At 39.6% G+C, this 23,193-nt stretch overlaps 1 protein-coding gene across 3 annotated transcripts in view; it reads right to left on the reverse strand.

The window, feature by feature from the left end:
* Positions 1 to 23,193, reverse strand: part of gbf1 (golgi brefeldin A resistant guanine nucleotide exchange factor 1) — a 149,134-nt gene that overhangs the window by 112,105 nt on the left and 13,836 nt on the right. Inside the window, exon 2 of one of the 3 annotated variants that reach the window (XM_079689600.1) lies at positions 17,831 to 17,895. The exons of the other annotated variants lie outside the window; for them this stretch is intronic. Within the exon in view, the coding sequence (XP_079545726.1) occupies positions 17,831 to 17,891 (61 nt within the window). The 5' untranslated portion in view covers positions 17,892 to 17,895. The remainder of the gene's footprint in view (positions 1 to 17,830; positions 17,896 to 23,193) is intronic. 3 annotated transcript variants of the gene reach the window in all.

Raw genomic sequence — 23,193 nt, forward strand, 5'->3', positions numbered from 1 at the left:
TTCGAAAATTATAAAAGTAGGGTAGACATGTGGATATTATCCGGCTGAACAAAACGTGATCCGTCTCTTAAATGTGTGTATTTTCCAAAATCCTATGGAGAAATTGCATTGTTTTTTTTGTCGAAGGAACCGGAAGTGGTAAAATGCTGACTTACTTCCGGGCTTTAGGACGTGTCATTGTGGCACTCTATAGGTGAACGTTTTAGAATGCAATATCAATACAGAGACATTGGAGATGCACTAGTCAACCTGACATCCCCTGCTGACCTTGAAGATTTGACAACTATCAAGGTCATCCCAATACCTGATGATGGTGTCCAAGAATACAACTTTACCGTGTGTGAAGAAGCAGCGTCTGCTCAATCAGACGATACTGACATCTTGTCCACACCCTCCAGCTCAGTCTCTACAAGAACTCGTATCTGGTTGAAATGATTGAACTGACACAAAAGGCCAACCTTGTTCAAAGATTACAATGCTAGGGATTGAACTGCATTTTTCGTTGCTTAATTGCTTTGGCCTCTGTATGTTTCATTTGAAGTTAAAAAAGAATGTGACTTCACAGATTCTGGTAATGCTACTTCAACCCTTCTTAATGGCTAATACATGTTTATCTGAAGTTGTAATTAAGAGCTGCAGAAAATATTGTTGAAGTGTTTAAAAATGTAAAGAAAAACAAGATGTCATGCATACGTTCTAGTCTTTAATTAAAAGGCAGCCAGGTTTAAACGCATTACATATTTACATTTTAAAGCAGAGATATGCAAGCCAGTTTAACATGTTCATATGCATATTTGTGATGTATTTGGTTAAGGCTACAGGAGAGTTTTGTAAAAAAACAAACAAAGTGATCTTGATTTACTTTTATTTATTTTTTACATAAGTGCAAATTGGTTGCATAATTTAATCAATTAATTGTATTAATTTATTGATGTATTTATTTTTAATAAAAAAATATTGTATTTTATAAAACAGAATAGGTAATGCATATTTTAAAGACATCCCAATAAATGTTAAGGTCTTTTGAAGAGAATATTCCTGTCTTTATGTGAACTTAGCTAAACAAAGTGTTATGAGTCAACTGTAATTTGTTTACAGTAAACAAAACACAGTATTGTATTGATGTACTTTAAAGTGTTTGCTTTGTAATAAAATAAAATATTTTAAGCTATAATAAAAAATATTGCCTGCAACAAAATGAAGTTTTTTTTTTTTTTCACAAACTTAAAAACTCTACTTAGATCTAATATAAATATGAGGTTAGTCCAAAAGGAAAAATTAAGTTATAACAACGTAATAAATGTTGTGCGGTCTTCAGAATGAATCATCTTATTACTTTGTGTGAATGTAAATATATATCTTAGACAGAAGCAACATTTTTCACTTAACTCAACTTAATATTTTTAGGTTGAAAAATCAAGTTGGGATAAACAAAAAAAATTAGCTTTAACAAATTAGTGCCATTTTTTTAAGTTAGTCCAAAGTATCAATTTGTTCAGTGTAATGAAAACCACCCTTGAAAGATGGGATGGTAGACTAAAAGCTTTAGGAATCCAAACTACAACATATAATAAGTACCCTGTATCAAGATTGATGCAAAACAAGTTAAATTTGACCTTTATAGAGAGATTTAGCAAAAAAAAATAACTTCTGGGGTCATTCGGGTGCATTTGATCCATCTCTGGCCCCCCTTGGTCGATTTTGCTGATTGACATCTCTTTCTAACCGTCAGAGCTAATGGAATTGAGGGGAACTGTGTGTGTGTGAGACTGCCACATAGCCAAGACCGGAAGCTGCGATAACTCTGGTGGCTACCATTAGCAGCTAACTTTTACCCTCCGATTTTTACATAAAAATGGAATTATGGATTATAAATTAATAAGATGATTACCCAGAAACATTATCAACCTATGGATTAACCGATTCAGCCGCGTTTTTTCTCGTTTTACTGCCATTGAACAAGTCTTTTGATCAGATTGACAGCTACGGTGAGAGGATCTCCCGTAAAAGCTACGTAAAGGTACGTGTTGTGATGTCTGAGTTTGCTTCCCCTGTCGCGAGTTCGGATCACTTAGTGATGATATATATACCTAAATAATCTGTGGAACCTCAGCTTTAATCGGATATATTGTATGTGCAGCTACGATAAGTAATAAGGGCATCTTTTATCTTGAGTTATGTGCCAAAGTGCGTTAGCATTTTTCGCTCAGGGGTCATTTAGATGCTTCTTATGAGACTTGTGTTTTGGTCAAAATAGTTTGTATCGTCAGTTAGCTGAGATTATTCCCGTTAATCTGGTATAACACCTGAATAGGTTCTTAAATATTAAGATCCCCTGAGACACAGTGTCGTGAAACAAACAAAAAAGGACCCGCCGAGGGGGTCCTTCGGGTTTAACAGGTTAACAGGTTAAACAAGGGCACAATTTTATTCCAAGTGGATCTCAACCAGCTGTGTTACAGTAGGTTGCCCTGACTGAGCCACTGAGATATAAGTATGGACATTATTTCAATCTGATGTTTTTACCTTGATTGCTGATTGACAAATGGTTACACAAGCCAAAAAATCGTTATGACGTCATTAAGTGGCCAAAATCTGATCAGCTCATTTTCAGACAGGTTTTTATATAAATTGATCAGAACAAAATGTGAGCAAATCTTTTTTCCAGAAACTTTCAGAATCTTTTTACACAGAGGGGACACATGTTTATAAAAGACATGAAAAAGGGGATTTTGCACAATAGGTGACCTTTAACACAAATACCAAACGTCCTGATGTTAAACTATAACATTCTTCAATTTAAAAAGGTCCCATGACATGGCCATTTCTACTGATCATAATTCCATTGCCGAGGTCTACTAGAATAGATTTACATTGCTCGATGTTCCAAAATCACATTGGTTTCTCATACAGCATCTCCGTATAGTATGTGTATTCACTCTCTGTCCTACACGCCTTGTTGGAGCTCCTGCCCGCCCCCCTCCCTATGAGCCTGCCCTTTGAGACTCGAGGAGCCGACAGTGTGAGCTGTATTACTGGTGTCGTTTTCTGGTTCCTGCGAGACACCGAGACAAAGCGAAACTCAGCCTGAACTCTACTTCAACTATTCGGGTTTCAATTTCATTATTCGGATATTCTTTTTTTTTTTTTTTTTTCAAATATATATATATTTTTTTCTAAATGTATGCTATGAATAAAGGCGAATTGCCATATTCTTATACTATATTTATACTTTTGAATTCCACTTTTAAAATGCGGAAATATATACAATCTCAGCCTGTGCTCCTGACATCGCATTCACTCACAGTCACGAACGCAAACAGCACGCTTCACCTCACTTCACCTCGTTTCACCCACAAAATGCCAAAGACTTCAGCTGTGTGGGACCATTTTAAATTGGACGACGGTAAGAAGAATATGTGCCAAATATGCGATAAGAAACTGGCCTACCACGGTGGCACAACAACTCTGAAAAGTCACCTGGATGCTGTAAGTAGTAGCTTAGCTTAGCTGTTGTCAAGTTGCCCTGATGAAGCCGCTTTATCCGCCGTTTAAACAGTAACGTTACACATGATAAAAACGTGCACTTACTTTGCTTGGAAAATAGTTGCAACTTGCAAGCAAGCAACCGAATTGTTTTTTTAGATTAGTTTTTTTAATTGTATCCGAATAGTGAAAATAATAGGAGTAATGTGGGAACATCTGGGGCTAAGGCAATTATTGGCATAAAGTTGAGTAGCTCAGCCTAATAATAACTTGTGTCCATAGGTGCATCCCCACGCATCCCAGCCATCAACATCATCAACAATACAGCAGACCCTACAGTTACCCTACAGAGGACACATTTAGTTTTAATGTTTGCGAGTACTGAGACAATAAATAAATATAAATCGTAATAGTATGCTCTTTCTGCGCTTCTGCTTAACAGCGTGTTGTCAGGTGTCTCGGATTCGGAGCGTGTTATTAAACCTTTTAGAAAAAAAAATATTTATAAAAAAAAATACAAATCTGTCCGCACCGAATATTCGCTGCTGATTACTACCGAATATCCGGAGCCCGAAAAATGGTATTCGGGACAGCCCTACTAAGCACACACACGTGAAAGTGTGGCAAACTGTGAGTGGAGATCCACGCAGCTGCGAAAAGATAAGGCTGAGTATGCCGGTGAAACTCCGCAGAGTATCGTGATCGAGTGAGAGAGTGTGTGTGTGTGTGTGTGTGTGTGTGTGTGTGTGTGTGTGTGTGTGTGTGTGTGTGTGTGTGTGTGTGTGTGTGTGTGTGTGTGTGTGTGGAGCTCCACGGATTGGTCCATTTTGACCAATTGGTCCATTTGGATCTTCGTTAAATCACTTGGTTCCCGGAAGAAAAAAATGGAAAAAGAAAAATCTCCAGCGAGGCGTTCTGTGTTAGAGTTTTACTCGCTACAGGGTGTACTTTGAGGGTTTGTGACTTTGCAGACAGCTTACATGCATAAAAAGCTACTTAACACACAAGGGGACAGGTTATTTAAAGGACATGGGACTTTTAAATAACTACAATTATCAAGAAAAAGACAATTATTTTCGGAACTGACAACATTTTTGAAATGATACATTTAGAAGGATTATTTCAGTTTTTAGGAAAATCAATAACCTTATTCTGAGTAGTTTTACAAGTTTTGTGGATTATTTTTTTTCATGATTCGTCAAAATAAAACTGTATCCAGTTTATCGTTTATGAAACTTATTCAGAAATTATTACTAAACATGATTTGTGGAGCACTTCTCTGAAGTGTAATGAGGCCTTAAAGATGGCACAATCATGCCAATTGTTTTACAAATTTAACTTTATTCATTGGATTAGAAAAGTGACCAGAGTGCTAACATTTTCTTTTATCACTTGCATTTCATAAAAGCTCTTTCCACAAAAGACATGGCTCAGCCAGCCTTAGTGTGATGTAAGCTCTCCATATGCAACAGGTTGCCCTCTCCATGGCAACAAATGGTGACTTTTGAACAACAGAGGATTACAGGGGACATTTATAACAACTGATGCCACACAGGCTCCAGAGCAGGGTAACATTAAAGCCTATCAGGTTTATCCCCACTGGGGCCCTGAATGGCTCCTCTCATAGTGGCTGGAGATGTCCCTGGCTGGCTTAGCAGACCAAGGCGACACATGTCATAAATGACTCCCCTGAGGGCCTGCATGTCTGCCATACTAGAAACAGCTTTAGGGAAACTCATGGGCAACAGGCCAGGATTTAGAGTTCATACCTGTTCACCTATAGGGATCAACATTAAAAAAACGTGTTTGGTATTTTCGCCATTGGAGAGGCATTGTGTTTTTGTTTTACTTCTATATCTACGTACAAATAAATATTATATCTTCGATACTCTACAATTTTATTAAAAGTGGTTAATCCCTTGCAGACACTGCAGCCTTCTCTTATGCGAGTTCTATGTTTAATTGTTCTTCTTAGGATGTGAACCGGAGGAGGGGCTGAGTGGTTGAAGAGGAGAAAAAAATGAGCCACTTCACTGCTGTTCACATGGCAGCTCACTTTCACTGATGTATAAAGTGCACTTCCCTTGGGCTTGCTGTTTGTCATAAAACATCTCTCAGCACATCATTTAACAAAACTTGAGAGGCAAAAAGAAAAAAAGGAATACAAACATAATTTTCTAAAGGGGTGTTGGAGTCTAATGCTGAGGCTGTTTGCCAGGAGTGCAGTAATTCTAAACCATGCTGCAGTAAGTGGCTCCTCAAAGATACTGTGGGGTAATGTCAGACAGCTGAGCAAATGGGATGGGATCCAGGGAGTGCATTATCTATATGAATTCATGACTACATTTGTGCTGAAAGTGACAGAGGCGTAGGTGTTTGTAAACACGTTGTCTTTTGGTCTGTTCTCACAAAATAATTTGACAGAGCGAAAATGTACAGTGTACAGCAGGCTTCAATGTGCCTTCATTTGTCTCATCTAACGTATGCCTAACTATGCAGGCATCACCTATTCGAAATATGGCATTTCACCGCACAACATATGGAAATGCAAAATTAACCCCAAAAAAATAACCCCAACTAACCATTAAAAAACAAAACCTAAAAGTCAAACGTTTAGTTATTTGGCCAGAACTATACATACTTTACAAGAATTATCTAAAAACCACAAATGGTGGGCCTTCCGCTCTTTGCAAAATAATGTGTAAAGGTGCCAGTGTCAACATGGTAAACCACTGGGATTCACACTGGAATGGTAAAAAGACTCAAAAGACAGATTCAAAGTGACTCGAATCACGAAATTGACAGAAAAGCAAAGCTCAAAATATTTCTGTTATTTCTGTTTGCCGTTTCCTCTTCCAAACATGTGGACTGATTCTTTCCCATAAATTTGGTTTCTGCAGTGCAATGTGTCTCCCTCACACCAAGCTCGTTCTGCACACGCAAGGCTGCGCCTATCCAATCCGACTGGCATCACGGCCATGGAATGCTGAAGTCCACATTTTTCCCCATTCAGCAAGGAAAAACGGCCTTTCAAAGCCAATCAGCTAGAAATGTTGCTTTGTTTTTATTTTCGACTGAACTTCCTGGAACCTATTATGGAGCTGTCAGGGATGTATATTTAGCTATGGCAACACAGGGCCTCCTCGCCCCCTTGCGCCACTGGTCATGTCACCTCTGATAAACAGAAAAACAATTGGTTATCCCTTTTGTCACCTTTAAAGAAAATGGCATGGGTAGTGTGTCTGTTTGTGTAAGTGACAGATACCGTCTATATGGCTAAACACAACTTCTATTTCAACTGTAGAGGGATGTAGGCTGAATGTAATCTTATTTACTATAATCACACCTTTGCCTTATTAAATTAAGTGACGAGAGATAATATTTCTGGTAAATCAATGACATTTTGTCTGAAAGATCAAATAGGATAACCTATCCTGTTATGGACACATACATCTACTCAGAGACAACCAACTCTACTGCATTAGCATCTATACAGCTGCGTATCAGGGGTTCACAGGAAGCACCATATCATATAGCCTAAAAAGCTGGGATGCCGTAATACTCTTTGTAAAGAAAATTAAGCTGTCAGATGGTCAAAAGGTGAGGTACAAAATGTTTTTTTGTATATATTAGTCATGATAAAGTAAAAATTACTGGTTGGTTCATTTCAACAATCACAATGTCAACCATGATTGATCATTACATTCCATGAACCTGCCTATCTAGACTTACAATAAGGGCAATGAAAAATAAAACTCAGAACAACAACATATCTGCATTTACATACACTACATGAGGTAAACTATTGGAAGTGCCGATGCATTATTAACAGGCTTTACCTTTTAACAACTATAGGCGCTTTCACACCGCAGTACTTTTCCCACAAAGGTTCATCAGAACTTATTTCATGAGAACTCTTTAGTTCTCATGAAAAAAGTACAGATCGTGTTCACACCGGAATAAGTCCCTGAGGGAGGATTAGACAAATGAATCCGCTGACGTCACTTCTTCTTCTTCTGCTTCGTGTTTACTGGCAGGCCGCAAACAGCTTCACGGCGTATACTGCCACCCGAAGTCCCCGGCCGGAAGTCCCCGGAGTTGGGGACTGGCTTCAGTAGAAGCTGCTGGGACTCCCAGCAGCTTCTACTGAAGTCGCCAGAACGCCGACACCTCCTCATCTCCACCGCTCCCATGTTTTCTTTTGTGTTGCCATAAGTTAGTCTCTCTGCGTTTGTGCACTGGGCTAATGCTAATAATGCTAATGCGAGGATAATAAAATGGCAGCTTCACAAAACTTTTTGGGAGTTTTACGAGGCGTGGTTTGCATTCCGCCCACCCAATCAGAAATAGGAACCTTTTTCCCCCATGAAAGTACCTGCTCTCTAGCAGGGACGGAAAAGGGGGTAAAAAGGTTCTCATGAACTCATTTTAGTTCCGGATTTTTTTGGTGTGAACGCAACATTTCGGAACTATATCGGAAATAAAGTGGGATAAGTACTGCGGTGTGAACGCGCCTAATATGTTTTTGTGTGAGGTTTACTGGCCAAAGTGCATTTGAAAAGGTGTGTTTTTAAATCTGCGACAGAAGATGTGCAGACTTTCTGCTTTCCTCATATCAGTGAGGAGCTTGGGCTATTTGGCAAAAGATTGGCTTCTAGTTTATTATTCTTAAATACATGGTGAATTAATATTAAAAGACTACCGTATTTTCCGGACTACAAGTCGCACCTGAGTATAAGTCGTTAAGAGAAAAAAAACATATATAAGTCGCTTCGGCGTGTAAGTCGCATTTATCCACTGAAGTCTTCATCCTCTGTGTCACTGTGAAGGTCTCACTATCACCGAGCTAGCTATCCATCCAGTTAAACACTTTCAAAGAAACTCCGGCAAAGATGTCAGCTTCACTGAAGTTTAATGAATTGGTGAAACTGTAAACACAATACAGACATGGCACACTGTTATTAACTGCCCGACTGACAAGCTGAATAAACAAAATAATCCATACAATGAGCTACGGCACATAATACTGATACGCTAATTAGCCTAGCCGGTGTGGATGAAGCAGCATGTCCTGCTCCGGGCTGTCCTCAGACTCACCACCAGAATCAGCTCCGATTAGACCTTTCTGAATCCCGACAGGATGGTGTGTCCATCCATCCCACAACATCCTGGAAAGTTACGTGACGCATCCTCCCAGTTGCCGTGACTTTTTTTTCTTCGGTGGTACAGCAGTTTTCAGTTGTCAGGATTGTATACAGTGCCATCTATTGAGTTTGAACGCAGTCAGACAAAATTCAATATATAAGTTGCTTCGGAATATAAGTTGCAGGACCAGCCAGACAGGTAAAAAAAAACTTGACTTATAGTGCGAAAAATATGGTAATGTGATTTTCTTTCATGTTAAAAAAGCACAATTTTCATCAATCTACTTGAAAAAATGCTCTGTTAAGCTACTGTAGCTTTCAAATTCTTATTTTGTGATGAAAACGCAAAGGTTGGTGCTCTTCTGGCTCTGAGTCGATGCTTCCGTCAAGCAGGGATGGGGCTGGTTATATACCAGCCCCTGTATAAAAGTACAAGTACAGTGTTTTGCAGAGCACACACAGGAAAAATCCCAGACCGATACATCTGTGGTGTTGAGTTGAGAGGAATCCGTGCTTTGAGCCCTGGATTAGTTTGACCTATACTTGACTTCAACATTGATGCCCACTAGTTCAAAAGTTCATTCTCCACTGACCTCTGCGTCTGACTCTTCACCACCCCCCAACACCAACCCCATCTTTGTCCACCAACCCCTGAGCGGCTGCACGTCACAAGTCCTTCCAGGTCGTAAATGTAGCACCATTCACTACTCATAAACTGCTTAGCTCCTGCCAGTTTGAAGAATTTTTTTCCAGTTAAAAACAAACAGACATATCTGCATATCTGGGATGGCTGCTAGCTGCCTTGTGCATACAGAAGCTGGTCAGACTGGGAGGATGCTTGTCTCACACAGGGATTACAAAGTACAATACACATATCTAGGGATAAATATCTCCAATTGCCATACACTACATTATTAACACCTGTGGGGAAACTGTATGTGTTAACGATGTAGAGAATAAACACACAAACCCTTGTTCACATGTGCGCTTGCAGTAGCCTAGCTTTAGAGTCCAACTTGGACATAATAATTGTTTTGATTTATATATTTTCAAATGATATCACTATTGTAAAAAAAGGATAAATATAAGATGCAACTTGCTAATATTTCTTCATTTGATAACAATCCCCTGGTATCATTCAACTGCTTCTGTAATGAAGTATCTCCTTTTACTTTAATGTCAAAGTACAGTGATGGTTTTGTTATTTGTAGTGTATTTGCGATTTTCTCAATTACAGAAGGACTTCCAAATTGACATTACGAACGTACTTGCGTGAATCTTCTTCACGCCTGTAGCATAACATTATTTGGATAAGCTGTTCTGTAGAAAAAGGCAAAAGCCCTGTTTGCCCGCCCAGACGTAAAACTAAAAGACGTGCATCAAAATCCGGTAACATCCCTCTGCGGGCACTATGGAAAGTCTTTGTATGTTTTAAATACGTTCCATGTTAAGTAGTACAGTTACAGCCTAAGGGGAGCAGCCAGAAAGGTGCACTTACTTTTGAATGAAGACATCCCCCTCCCCATGTGTGTGGGGCGAGTTGAACTAGGGTATATGCTTTTTTAAATTCAGAGTAACATTCATATAAACATAGTCATACTGAATGCAACGGCACACTGTTTTATTTCTTTTAGTGTCAAAGACAGAAAAGATCCTCTTGCATGAACTTTGGTTACATATTTTAATTTGTGTCAAAATAAAGAAAAGTTTGAGCATTCGCAGTAACACCAAAACAAACACTTTCCCAACAGCCAACAGGTCACAACAGGCTATAAAACTGAAAAGCATCTTACGGTTGAGTTATATGCTATTTAAAATGCAGATTGCTTCAGAAATAGTGTAAACCAGTTCTCTTTTTGTACCTGAAAAAAACCGAACTGGTTTGTTTGCTTGATCAGAGGGGATAAGGAGTTCGGTTCATCTGGGTGATGCTATTAAATGTGTGTTAGCGTACAACGGTGGCGCAGCGGCAATACGCCATCCTACACATCTCTCTACGCACTGCTGTCGTAGCTGAGCGGGAACCCAGGGCCTGGAGTGAGCAGTGATTTACAGAGCAGGGAGTGAACATGGCTGAATATAACGGCATTTCTATTTTGCTTCAGAGCAATCAACACCTTTTTTTTGTCACAGGTTGTTAGCTTGTCTCGTGGTCAGCTGCAATGCTCTCTCCACTGATCCCCCTCTATTTAAGAAGGGGCACGTCAACAGGTTTAAGACCCTCTTGCTGAATGTGTCACCTCTTTTTCATTCAATATTTGTGCCATAAAATATGGCCAGTTGTTTAATCGGCCGCCAACTATGCCCACCAGTACGAATGTCCTCCTTCACCCACCAGTCACCTCCCCACCATTCTCCCACACAAAATGTTTGACCTATGTCACCTTTACAGCACACAATCGTTTCAAAGCCCCAGCTGCAGCCCAGAAATAGGACAGCTTTTTTTTATTCTGGGTGTCCACTGAAAAGGCGAGTGCCCTGTGCCAGTGTCCTGTTCCAAGCTCAAACAGGAGGCGGATGACAATGATGGACGTTGTGTAGAGTTTGTGATTTCTGGAACCTACCTTTCCATTTTCAGTGAATAAGCCTGCATATCGTCAGTTTTTAAAAAATATTTATTCAACAAAACTCTTTCCATTTTCTAAAGCAACATGCAATACGTTTGATAAACAATAATGATACCAACTCATAACAACAAAAACATGCAGGTTCATTATTCACTTCAAAAAAGATAAAGCATTGTAAATGCCAGTGCATCAGTTTCAAAGTGCTACAATTTTAGTTTTTTGTGTTGTGTTTCATAGTCAAGGTACAAGCGAAACAGGTGGGTGTCAGTCGTGTCCAATACCTGATACGAACTAACTTTTGCCGTTCATCCAAACTTGCTTCAGACAGACAAAAGATGTAATTTTTAAGTGATTGGTTTCTGATGGGTTAAATGTTAAGACTTAGCTCATGGACTCATAGTCAGCTAATTAAATTATGTTCTAAAATGGTAACCTTATATTATATAATGTGGTCAGGGCCATGGTGAGTTCAATCACACCATAAACAATCCTACACTTGACTCTTCCTAAAATATATTTGTCCTAAATAGAACAGAAGAATATTGTTAAATCAACTGTGACACCGACTTTAGAAACATGACATCCATCTGCAAATAGTGAACAATATGAAGTGACCAGATAAACTAAGAAAAAAAGCCTGAAACAAACAACTACAATGTGCTAAGATAAATGGTGCAACTAAATGTTAAATGTGAGTAAAGTTCTGCTGGAAATAAAAGAGTATTTCCAGACTGACAAGAAAATAAATAGTATGTCCAGTATGATAGAGCATATACTGTAAGTATCTGTGAGAATCCCAGCTTGAGACCAATGCGCAATGCAATGCTTGGCTAATTGGATATGTGTATTACAATGTCCGTGGTCACAGCACCCTTATGGGGCATGAAATAACAAGCAGCTGTGTGTGTCAAGAGACTTCACATGTGTGTGTGTGTGTGTGTGTGTGTGTGTGTGTGTGTGTGTGTGTGTGTGTGTGTGTGTGTGTGTGTGTGTGTGTGTGTGTGTGTGTGTGTGTGTGTGTGTGTGTGCGCGCATGTGTGTGTGTGTGTGTGTGTGTGTGTGTGTGCGTTTGTGTGCGTGTTTGTGTGTGTGTGTGTGGGGGGGGGAGGTAGGGATGGTTGCTGAGAGGTTTATTAACCCAGTCCATCAAGGTAGTGTGGGATTCACACTGAGACACCAAAGGCTTAAGGGTGTGAGCGCCACACAAGCAAGACAGCAAGACAGCGTCCGTCCGAAATACTAATATGGACCCTTATTTTTTACCACCCCCCACACTCACTCACACACACACCCACCCACCCCCCCCCCCCCCCCCCCCTCCCTACACAGCCAACCCCTCTATATCAGCTCTGCTTCCACAGCTAGTGGACTGTGTGCTTGATTTTAACGGCTTTGCTGACCCACTCAGGAGATTATCAACACCATCCTCGATTCTTCAGCATTGCCTTTCCATTGTGATTCACACTGCACAACACTGTTTGTTTATGGTAATGACCGACTGGACGGTGTGAAGCCCACTTTACACTATATAACTTTCAATATGGAATTACAGAGCATTCTCAAAAGGGCAGCGAATTTAAACACCTATTTTAGTCACTGTTCTCAATAACACATTTTACAACCATCAGCATGGACACATACCAGACATCAGAATGGCAGCAACAACATTAACTAGCCATACATTGTTCACATAATACAACTCCCTGACAAGACAAACTGCAGTTCTGTGACATAAGCATGCTCGCCCTATTTCTGTTGGGATGTGCTCCAGCAATAAACTATCCTACCTCTCTACAATGAGAACATTATTAAAGATGGTTAAGGTAGATTTACTTCATGTAGAAAGTATAAACCTTTCTAGAAGGGCTACAAATCTCGTTACAAAAATAAACATTTCCAAATGTTTGTTGGTTGATAAAACTATTTTCAATGGGGGATATTACATGTCGTTGGTGTTTCAAACTTGTTTTTTTAGGGTGAAACATGGCAGTTGTGCCTGCAGTGGGAACACTGTGCAGGATCTCAGAAATCTTGGGATAGGAAACTTGCAAATAATTAATCAATCAAACCTTTAAAACAACTACCAATTTCTGTAGTGCCACAAGAAAATATAGGAAAGAGAATGACAGAACATTCATTACACAGTCTTCATGAGAAGGTTGATATTGCTAAATCGTCTTAATATTAAAAGCTAAAGTAAAAATAGTATATTTGTATCTAACAAAGGTCAATCAAACTACTACTTCCAAGTTCAAGACCAAACCTATTAGTCGTAAATTATATGGATAGAATTTAGTTTGTTTCATTTGACGAGATGACAATCTGAATCTTGCACCAACAAACTAGAATTAGAGGTTAAAAACTTAAATAATCACTCCATAAGCTTAGATATGAACAAATGTATTTACCATTATTTCAGATGAAACCATAATAATAAATGACATCAAAGCAGACCATCAGACTAAACTAAGGCCCCGTCCACACGGAGACGAAAACGAAAACGAGCCGAAGTCGTTTTCAAAAAAGTATTCCGTCCACACGGAATCTGCTAAAGAAACGTGTCCGTCTACACGAATACTCTGGAGACGCTGTAGCACATATGCCGGGCCTGTAAATGGTGCTGGACTTCCCCCACAAAATACACCAAAAGCAGCGAAGAAGACCGATGATGATTATTATCATTATTATTATTATATTATATTATTATTGTTTCTGATGGTTGTGGTAGAGGAGCTGTAGATTTTGTACTAAAATCTGTATCATGGTCAGTAGCGTCTGGAGCACGAACGCAACCCTGTGATCCGCCGTTGTTGTTGTTGTTGGCGAGGCGCATCAGCAATGACGCGGGGGTGAGCAGGAGAGGTGGGGAGAGGCGGGGTTATGGCGTCATCGTTTTCAGGAAATGATCGTATAGGGCGTGCACACGGAGCCGCAAGCGTTTCGTCCTCAGACCTACCCACTTCGGGATCCGAATCCGCGGCTCCGTTTCGGCCTTGTGTGGACGAACCGTCTATACCAATGGTTCTCAACCTGTGGTACGCGTACCACTGGTGGTATGCCAGCTCCCGCTAGTGGTACATGTAGGAATCTGACATATAACAAATATTTAAACAAATATATATTTAAAAAATATATTTTTGTATTTTTTACTTAAAGGAGACCTATCATGCTATATTTGAATAATATATTGTAGGGCCATACCGATATAAGCTATATTTATACGTTTTCTTTTTCAAAATACCAAACAGATCATGCATTTTAGCCATGCCTCATTTCGCTCTATTTTCCTCTCCTCCACCCTGTCTTTGCATGCGCTGCAGCTGACCACGCCCCCCTGCAAAGGAGGGGGCAGAGTTACGTGCATCATGTTACCATGCTGTTACCATGCCACGGCAACCTCTCATTCCCCTGATTGGTGGAGAGTTGGCCATATAGGCGGAGCTCCTCGTCACTGACCTCAGACTATTTTTTGTCAAAGCACTTAAGATATTCATTGCTATCGGGATGTTAAGAGCATTCCATGGAATATAACAAAAAGTGGATCTCGAGCCGGTTTCTCAAACTTACCTACCCCACCTTTAACCTTTACACATAACACAGACATATAAAATACAGGAAACACAACTAAGTAAACAAAAAGACGAAAAGCAGTCACTACATTGTGCAATTTGGGACATTAAGGTACACTACTTATAACTGCAAGAGCAGCTGATGGTAAGGACCTGTTTAAAAACAGGCTATAGGGACAAGTGCCATCAGTTTGAGGCTTGATTGAATAACATTGATTAAAAAATAAATCATACTATCAAAATACTACAATGAATAAAAATAAGCTTGAGATAATTGAAACTGTGGTTTAAATTAGTTCTAATAGGCTATTGTTATTTTTAGATTTAGAAACTAAAACATTTTATTTTTTTATTTCTGGCGTTGCTAATGACGACCATACTACCCGTGAACGATTAGCGAACGTTGCAAGCAAGCTAAAGAAAGAAGAAAGCTGAATGATGTTAAAAACGTCGCTCAAAACGGGAGGTATTCGGAAGAGAGGTACAGAGGAGAATATTACCAGCGAAAGTGAACAAGTGAATGAGGAGGAGGACAGTCATCAACTGAGTACAAGCGCAAGCTCCGCCAGCAACACAAAAGTGATATGCACAGCTGCTGTGATGGAGGAGAGAAGTAACTCAGGAAGAAGGCATTTGCTCAAAGAATGGAGGCAAAAGCTGAAAAAGCACACACTTGTCCTTAATTGTTATCTTTTTTCTTATGTTTTTTCTTTTCTTTTTTACTTTGCCACCACAGAAATGGCAATAGCAAACATCAGCAGACTGAAGATGAGCTATTTGCCCTTAGGCTCATCTGCTCCTGGAGGCTTCATTATTATTGGAACTGAATTCCCAAGAGGACGTTTTCTGTTACGATGTGGGTTGTTGCAGGAAGCCTACATTCACACTTTGGTATAGGTCCAGGAAATGACATGTGTGTACAGTTGACATTTGTTGTGTGAGAATAAGTTATTATTTTGTTTTTCATATTCTCACTTGTGGTGAGTGAGTGAGTGAGAGAGAGAGAGAGAGAGCACAATAAATAATGTTATTATGAATACATTTGCCTCCGAGTCCTGCATGAACTTTACATAGACTGTATTTTAACATTGGTCATATGGTGGTACTTGGAGAGCCAACTATTTTCTCAGGTGGTACTTGGTGGAAAAAGGTTGAGAACCACTGGTCTATACGATAGAGAACGTTAGCGGATATAACTGATATCGTCTCCGTGTGGACGGGGCCTAAGACTGTAAGTGGTACATTAGATGTTTAACGCGTTTGTTTTCTCTCCTGTGATGAATGGATGTGGGCATCATGGGAATTTCAAATGACAGTAAGTCACACTGCAGGTCATGCAAAAGCAATTCAGATGCTCCCTAACTCTGCCTAGCATAGGCGCTAAACTTAGAGGCACATTCATTTACACATTAAAAACCTACACTTGACATCTTCAGAAATTCAGTCAATCTGTAATGCTGTTCAGCCGATCAACTTGTCAGCACGGTCAGAGCACAGGGCTGTTTTTAGAGCAGACCTTCAGGTGATGAGTGGCCGCTGGATTCAGAGGTGTTGAAACAGCTTTAAACCCTACCTGGATACCTGCGGTTGTATAAATGCTCAGTGATCAGGGTGAGTAATTAAAGCAACACTTCACTTAAAGCTCTAGAGCAGGGTGGGCAAACTTTTTGGCTCGGGGGCCACTATGAGTTTTAAATTTGACAGGCGGGCCAGGCCAGTAGCAGATCGGTAATAAAAATATTTAGCTGTCCACTCCTCATTATACACTCAGCACATGACTTTTCTTTTCTTTGGTTCATTCATTGTTGCAGATGCAGGTTCAAAGGTGAATTGGATTCAAAGATGAATTATTGCGTCATTGCGTCATCGTTTGAGTCATGACGTAACCGTTTACGTGCCTTCTTATGACCCACACATCGTTTTACGTCGCTGATTTTCTCCGCAACACCGCTCACAACAACATCAATAGAGAACTGCGTCGGGTAGTTTTTAATTATACGAAGCCAGATTAAATTAAAGAACTACTTCTCCAACCTTGTACCTTTCTTCAGAGTGCCGTGGTGCATTGTTTATTAAAGTGGTTCAGCTGCATTACCGCCAGCTGCAGTGCTGCTCGTCTACCGGAGTTTATTCTCCCGTTAACTCGCGGCAGCGGCCGCGCTGTAAAGTTTTCATTATCTGACTGTCACACAAGCAGCTGATAAATATCCCCCATCCCCATAAGTGAATGTGTTTTAGTCTGAAAGCTGTTTGGCATCACAACGCTGTTATGAGCGTTTCTCTGGCATTCTACAAGTGATGTTATCTAATCAGACTATCTTGACTACTTTTTGTTATCATATTGTGGCATAAGCCGTTTTCTACACGCATATTTTACCGGCGTAGTTTTCGTTATGATTTTACTTGTGATGGCCACATGTAGCCCATGTATTGATTCCATCCGATAGTTGCAATAATACAAAACAAAAGGAAAACGTCTGCCTCTTCACAATGGTCAATAACAGTGAACGGATGGTTATTAAGGTAAGGTCAAATAAACAGAATCACACTAAGCCTGGTTAGTGTTGCCTGACTTTATATAAGGGTTTTTATAAGTGTGTGGTCGCGTTCTAGTCACTTTCCTCAGCACTACTGCTTGTTACAACTTGTATTCGCCGATCTTGCCGGGTTGCCGAGTGGGGCCAGCTGAGAGAATAGACCAGACTCCAGCAAAGGTAAATTGTGTCTAGAGTGCGCCATCTAGTGGGATCAACTAAAATGGCGGGTATTACAGGAAAAAGGCAAAATGAATGCGGTCTTTACTACAATTTTGAACCAATATTCGGCGGGCCGGATTCAAAAACCCAACGGGCCGTATATGGCCCGCGGGCCTTAGTTTGCCCATGCCTGCGCTAGAGTAAGCTTAAGCAAGGTTGTTGTGTGTTATCTGTCTGTGCTGAACCCCAGTTATCCCCTCATAACAATACGCTGAACAGAATATTAAAACAGAATCCAGGTTGCACAGAGGAAAACACTAAATTCTCAACAACGAGTCACAGCTGACAACACAGAGAAGGTCTCTGACCTTCACTGATCCATCTGACTCTGTGGGCCATGCGTGGAAAAGACAAGGGCCAGCTTAACATAAGTCTGAAAGGATAAAAAACAAAAACAGAGTGGTCAGAAAACACTTTAATTGATGGTTAAACCAACGAGTACAGTAGTCAAAGTCGCAGCAGGGAGTGAGCCTTTAAACTGTGATGGATGTTGAAAGACAAAGCACATTCTCTCAAATGTGTGTTCATAGCAATATTTGGAAGATAATAATTAATAGCCAGTTGAAATTAAAAACACTGCAGTGTACTGTAAATTCATGTACGGAATTTCTAGCTGTGCTGGGGTGAGAAAATCAAGCTGATAGGCGAGTAGGTCACACTATGGTGAGCGCCAATGAAACTGCGGACATGAAGACCCAACAACGGGTTCCTGACAGTAACCAATAAAAATGTATCCGATTTGATGCCTGTTGCATGTTGATGGGATTCTAAAAAGGGCTTTTAACTGAGCCCATGTGTTTTATGTGCTTCAATCGTAAGTGTATGTGTTTTAATTCTGCTCATGTGTTTTTCTGTGCTTATGTCTATGTTTTCTTGTAATGCCACCAACCTGCCAGGGACTGCAGATGAAAATAAGCCTTTATGGCAGGAGTGTCCAAACTACAGCCCGGGGACCAAATTGCGGCCACGTCCATTATGAATTCGCCCTCAGCAGATTCTAAAAGTATAATGGACAATGGCCCAAACATGAAACTTGTGCTTGTCTTACAGATGTAGCGATTCATTTCAGACAGTTTGAAACGTGAGGGCCGTGATTGGTACGTGATCTGCCCTCGCTCAAGGGAAAACCTCCAGCTTGACTTGAGACCACCCCCGTGATAGATAAATGTAATTATAATGAAGCCAGCTGCAATGGATCATTGATCCACCAGGGGGTGCAGTGGGGTTCCACACTGGAGCTCATGTGAAATAAAGTCAGATACAGTACGCTGGATGTACAGCGGAACTTTGTTAAGATCCATATGTCACGGATATCATACTCTGCGCTAAATAAGAGACATGTAATCATTTACAAAACATCACCATGTTGTTATTTAACAAAATAATGTTGTTTAGTCGAAAAAAACGAACGGGAGGAAATGCAGCCCGGCTCTCGATTTGTAATCCTAATTCAATCATCATCTTCACCACGATCATTTATGTTTATGTTCACCGAATTGACATGAATTCACTGACACATATGAATAGACTGTATTCAACTTCATTAAAACGTTATTAACGTGCCTAAACTCAGTAATTCACTAAAAATATTTATATTTTAATGGAGCCTCGTCGGCAGATCAGGATCCCAAAGCGTGGCGGAGGGATCCTGATCTGCATGACGGGTGCTATTTTCCCCATAAGGAACAAGTCGCTGCAAATTATCCCGCTTAGTACACGGCCACATTCTCAACAAAGTAACGACATGACTCCCAGTATTAATTGAAATGCTTTTATGGATTTAGAAAAAATGTTATTATTGATTTAAAAAATAGTTTTATTGATTTAAATTGACATGCATCCGCTAAGAAAAATAGTCCGTTGTTACCGTTTTTTAGACAGTCTGAATGAAACGGCAGCTCTCGGCTGTGTATTTACACAACTAATGGCCCATCAACCACAGCTCTTTCCCCCCCTCCCCCCCTGATCTTTCTTCTCAAGCAGCTAAATTAACTGTAGGTTACTCTGAGTGACCATAGACTGTATGTGACAAGCTTACAGTTAGTGACGTAACAACACCATAAAAGCTGGTGGGTTGAAAACAAAACACGGGAGATAAAAATAACTAGAATAATTGTGATTCATTTATTGTGGCTTTTATGTTTTTAGGTATAAAATGTTGTGTAATTCAGGCTTATAGTTCACCCTTCTCTAAAAGCCTTCAACAATGACAATATTCATTGTAATTTAATAAATCCTTCCAACACACATTGTAAAAAATAGCCTACTGTAAGTTAAGAAATCATTCAAATATGTACATCTTCTGATGTAACAACAATAAAATTATAAATAGTAACATAGCTGAACATGGTATTGCACATTTAGCTTTGAGTGTTACTGACCCGAGATGTTTTTATTACATGAATTAAGGTGACTGAGGCTTTTTAACATACAGGGATGCAAACTCATCAGGTAAGAAAAAGGTGACAAGGATCCGAGCCCCCGGCTCCCCCACCCCACGGAATGACAGAGGATTTTAGCAGAAACAACTAAAGCAGCAGTGTTAATAATAACAGACACGCCAAAGAGTCACATCTAATAGAAATATATAAAAGCATTTATTTTAAATTGTGCAGCAGTCAGTTTATAATTTTGGCAGCACTGTTGAGCATTTTGAAAATGTATTTTCATGCCTCTGTGCAAGGCTTAAGTCTTTCTATCTTTATAGCCACATGGTGTAAAGTAACTCAGTTCATAAACTCAACAAGTACTATACTTGGGCACAATTTTGAGATACTTGTACTCTATTGAAGTATTTCAATGTTTTGCTACTTTGTTCTTCTACCCCACTACAGTTCAGAGGTACATGGTGTACTTCTACTCCACTACATGTATTTAATACCTTTAGTTACTTTACAGATGTGGATGAATGATGTGAAATATAATCAAGTGTTAAATCAGACTTTAGTTCCACCTGGAGCAAATCCACAAGCTACCCTGCAGTATACAAAGTCATTCAAACTAGCTGCACCTTTACCAGCTTTGAGAACACTTTCATGATCAATCATTATAAAACATATCATATATATTATTCTGAAATGGAACAATCTGCACAATGACTACTTTTACTGTCGCTACTTTCACTATATTTTGATGAGAATACTTTTCTACTTTTACTTGAGGAACATTTTGAATGCAGGACTTTTACTGTAACAGAGTATTCCTACACTCTGGTACTTCTACTTTTACTCAAGTACAAGATCTGAGTACTTCTACTTTTACTCAAGTACAAGATCTGAGTACTTCTCCTTTTACTCAAGTACAAGATCTGTGTGCTTCTACTCTTACTCAAGTACAAGACCTGAGTGCTTCTACTTTTACTCAAGTACAAGATCTATGCGCTTCTACTTTTACTCAAGTACAAGATCTGAGTACTTCTACTTTTACTCAAGTACAATATATATATATATATATACTTATACCACCTCTGTTTATAGCCTATGAAAAAAACTATTAGAAATAGAAGGCTAAAGCTAACATTAGCAGATAGTGACAATGTATGCTAGCTAGCTAGCTCAACGATTCCTTAAATAATATTGCCACAGAAAAACTTTTCAGTTCACATCACGCTCTGCCGCTCCGACAGGGAGCTCTGCTCTGAACACCTGAACAGCCCGTTCTAACAGCTGTTCACCAGCGGTCCAGTCTGTGCCACAGTGACTCCGGACGCACAGTTAATATTAACGAACGCACCCGTAGGTAATGTAGCTGCTGAAGCTAGACCATCATGTCGGAGCAGCAGAGCCTTATTATACATCCACCATGAGCAGAGCTGACAGGCAGGAAGACTCGAGCACACAGCTCGCACTTCATTATAATATATATAAAAAAGAACACCATGCGTGTCATGATGGCACATAACAGCTCACGGCCGCAGATTACTCCGGCTCCCAGACCCCAAAAATATTTGTATTGCAGATCTACATGAATCACACAAACGACCTATTTTGGATTCAAAACGGCGAATTTCGCCGAAAGGTGACAAGTTTGCAACACTGAACATAGACAGAGCACAACTGAAACATAACATCTGAAACGATGTAACAACATAATACACTTGTGGGGATGCAGCTTGGGATGTGAGGAGTGAGGGACACGGCTTAGAACGGGCGTGTCGCCTGGCAGGACAGGAGAGGGTGCACCAGTCTGCCTTGATCTATGAATTCATGTCCGTGAGACTCACTGCTGCCCACAGCTGTTTTATAGAAGGAAAACCTCCTTCACTTCATGAAAGTGTTTAAACCACACACACCTCTACACACACATGACGGGTGTTATTTTCCCCATAAGGAACAAGTCGCTGCAAATTATCCCGCTTATTACATGGCCACATTCTCAACAAAGTAACGACATGACTCCCAATATTAATTTAAATGCTTTTATGGATTTAGAAAATGTTTTTATTGATTTAAAAAATAGTTGTATTGATTAAAAAATAGTTGTATGTATTGATTTAAATTGACACGCATCCGCTAAGAAAAATAGTCCGTTGTTACCGTTTTTTAAACAGTCTGAATGAAACGGCAGCTCTCAGCTGTGTATTTACACAACTAATGGCCCATCAACCACAGCTCTCTCCCCCCCTCCCCCTGATCTTTCTTCTCCAGCAGCTAAATTAACTGTAGGTTACTCTGAGTGACAAGCTTACAGTTAGACACAACACTGTCATTGCAAGTGACCCTCAGTTAGTTGACTTTTATGTTCAACTGCTAAATTCGTTACTGATAAAAAAGGGCTTCTACTGTACCTAATTACCTTAACACTAGAACCGCCAGAGGTTTTTGTATAGGCCTACCTAAACCTGTCAAATCCCGCTATTCGAATGCAATTTTTAACAACATAGGGTGCTACATAACACACTTTCAGGAAAAGTCACGGACTGGGAGACTTTAATATTTTATTGAAAAAAAGTTACATTGCACACACACAACACACATCACACAAATTGACCCGATTGGAGGTTCTAGTGTTAAATAAACTCACTAATTCATGAAACAAGTTCAATACGTATTATTCTTATTCTTATCATTCTTTATGAGCGCTGAAGTAGTCTTAAAGTCGGATCTGTTTTTTAAATGAAATCTGACGGCAAGCAGTTAGCTCTGATCACCCATGATAAATGTGCCACACCTAATCTAGCCATTCAGCCACAGAGGTCCCTCTATACAAATCAAACTGTAGACAGTGTGAAAGCACCTATTCTTTTAAAAAATGGTCGGAATGTGACCTGTGAGCCTCCTGAATTACCGTGGGACAGCATATTCTAAACTAAAATGTTTAATCAATAAAGTAACATCTTATCTTATCTTAATAATATCTTCATATTAATAATAATAATAAATCATACAGTATGTGTCCGAAAGGGAGCAGGAGGAAGCAAACACCAAAATATACAAAAAATATACTGCATATTAATGCAAACGATTGTAAAGGTAAAAGTATAAGCATAACAAATAACCAAGTGTAATGTAAACATTTACATTATAATTATGATTATTTAATATATAAAGACTATATATTATTGAATTACAAGATTAGATATACTTTAGTTGATCTAAAATATTGATGTGTTCAAATGCTCTTCAAAACACAACTGAAAGTCCATGAAACTTGTCTTTCTGTATTTGTGAAT

The sequence above is a fragment of the Notothenia rossii genome (genome assembly GCF_949606895.1).
Source record: "Notothenia rossii genome assembly, chromosome: 6".
Lineage (NCBI taxonomy): Eukaryota > Metazoa > Chordata > Actinopteri > Perciformes > Nototheniidae > Notothenia > Notothenia rossii.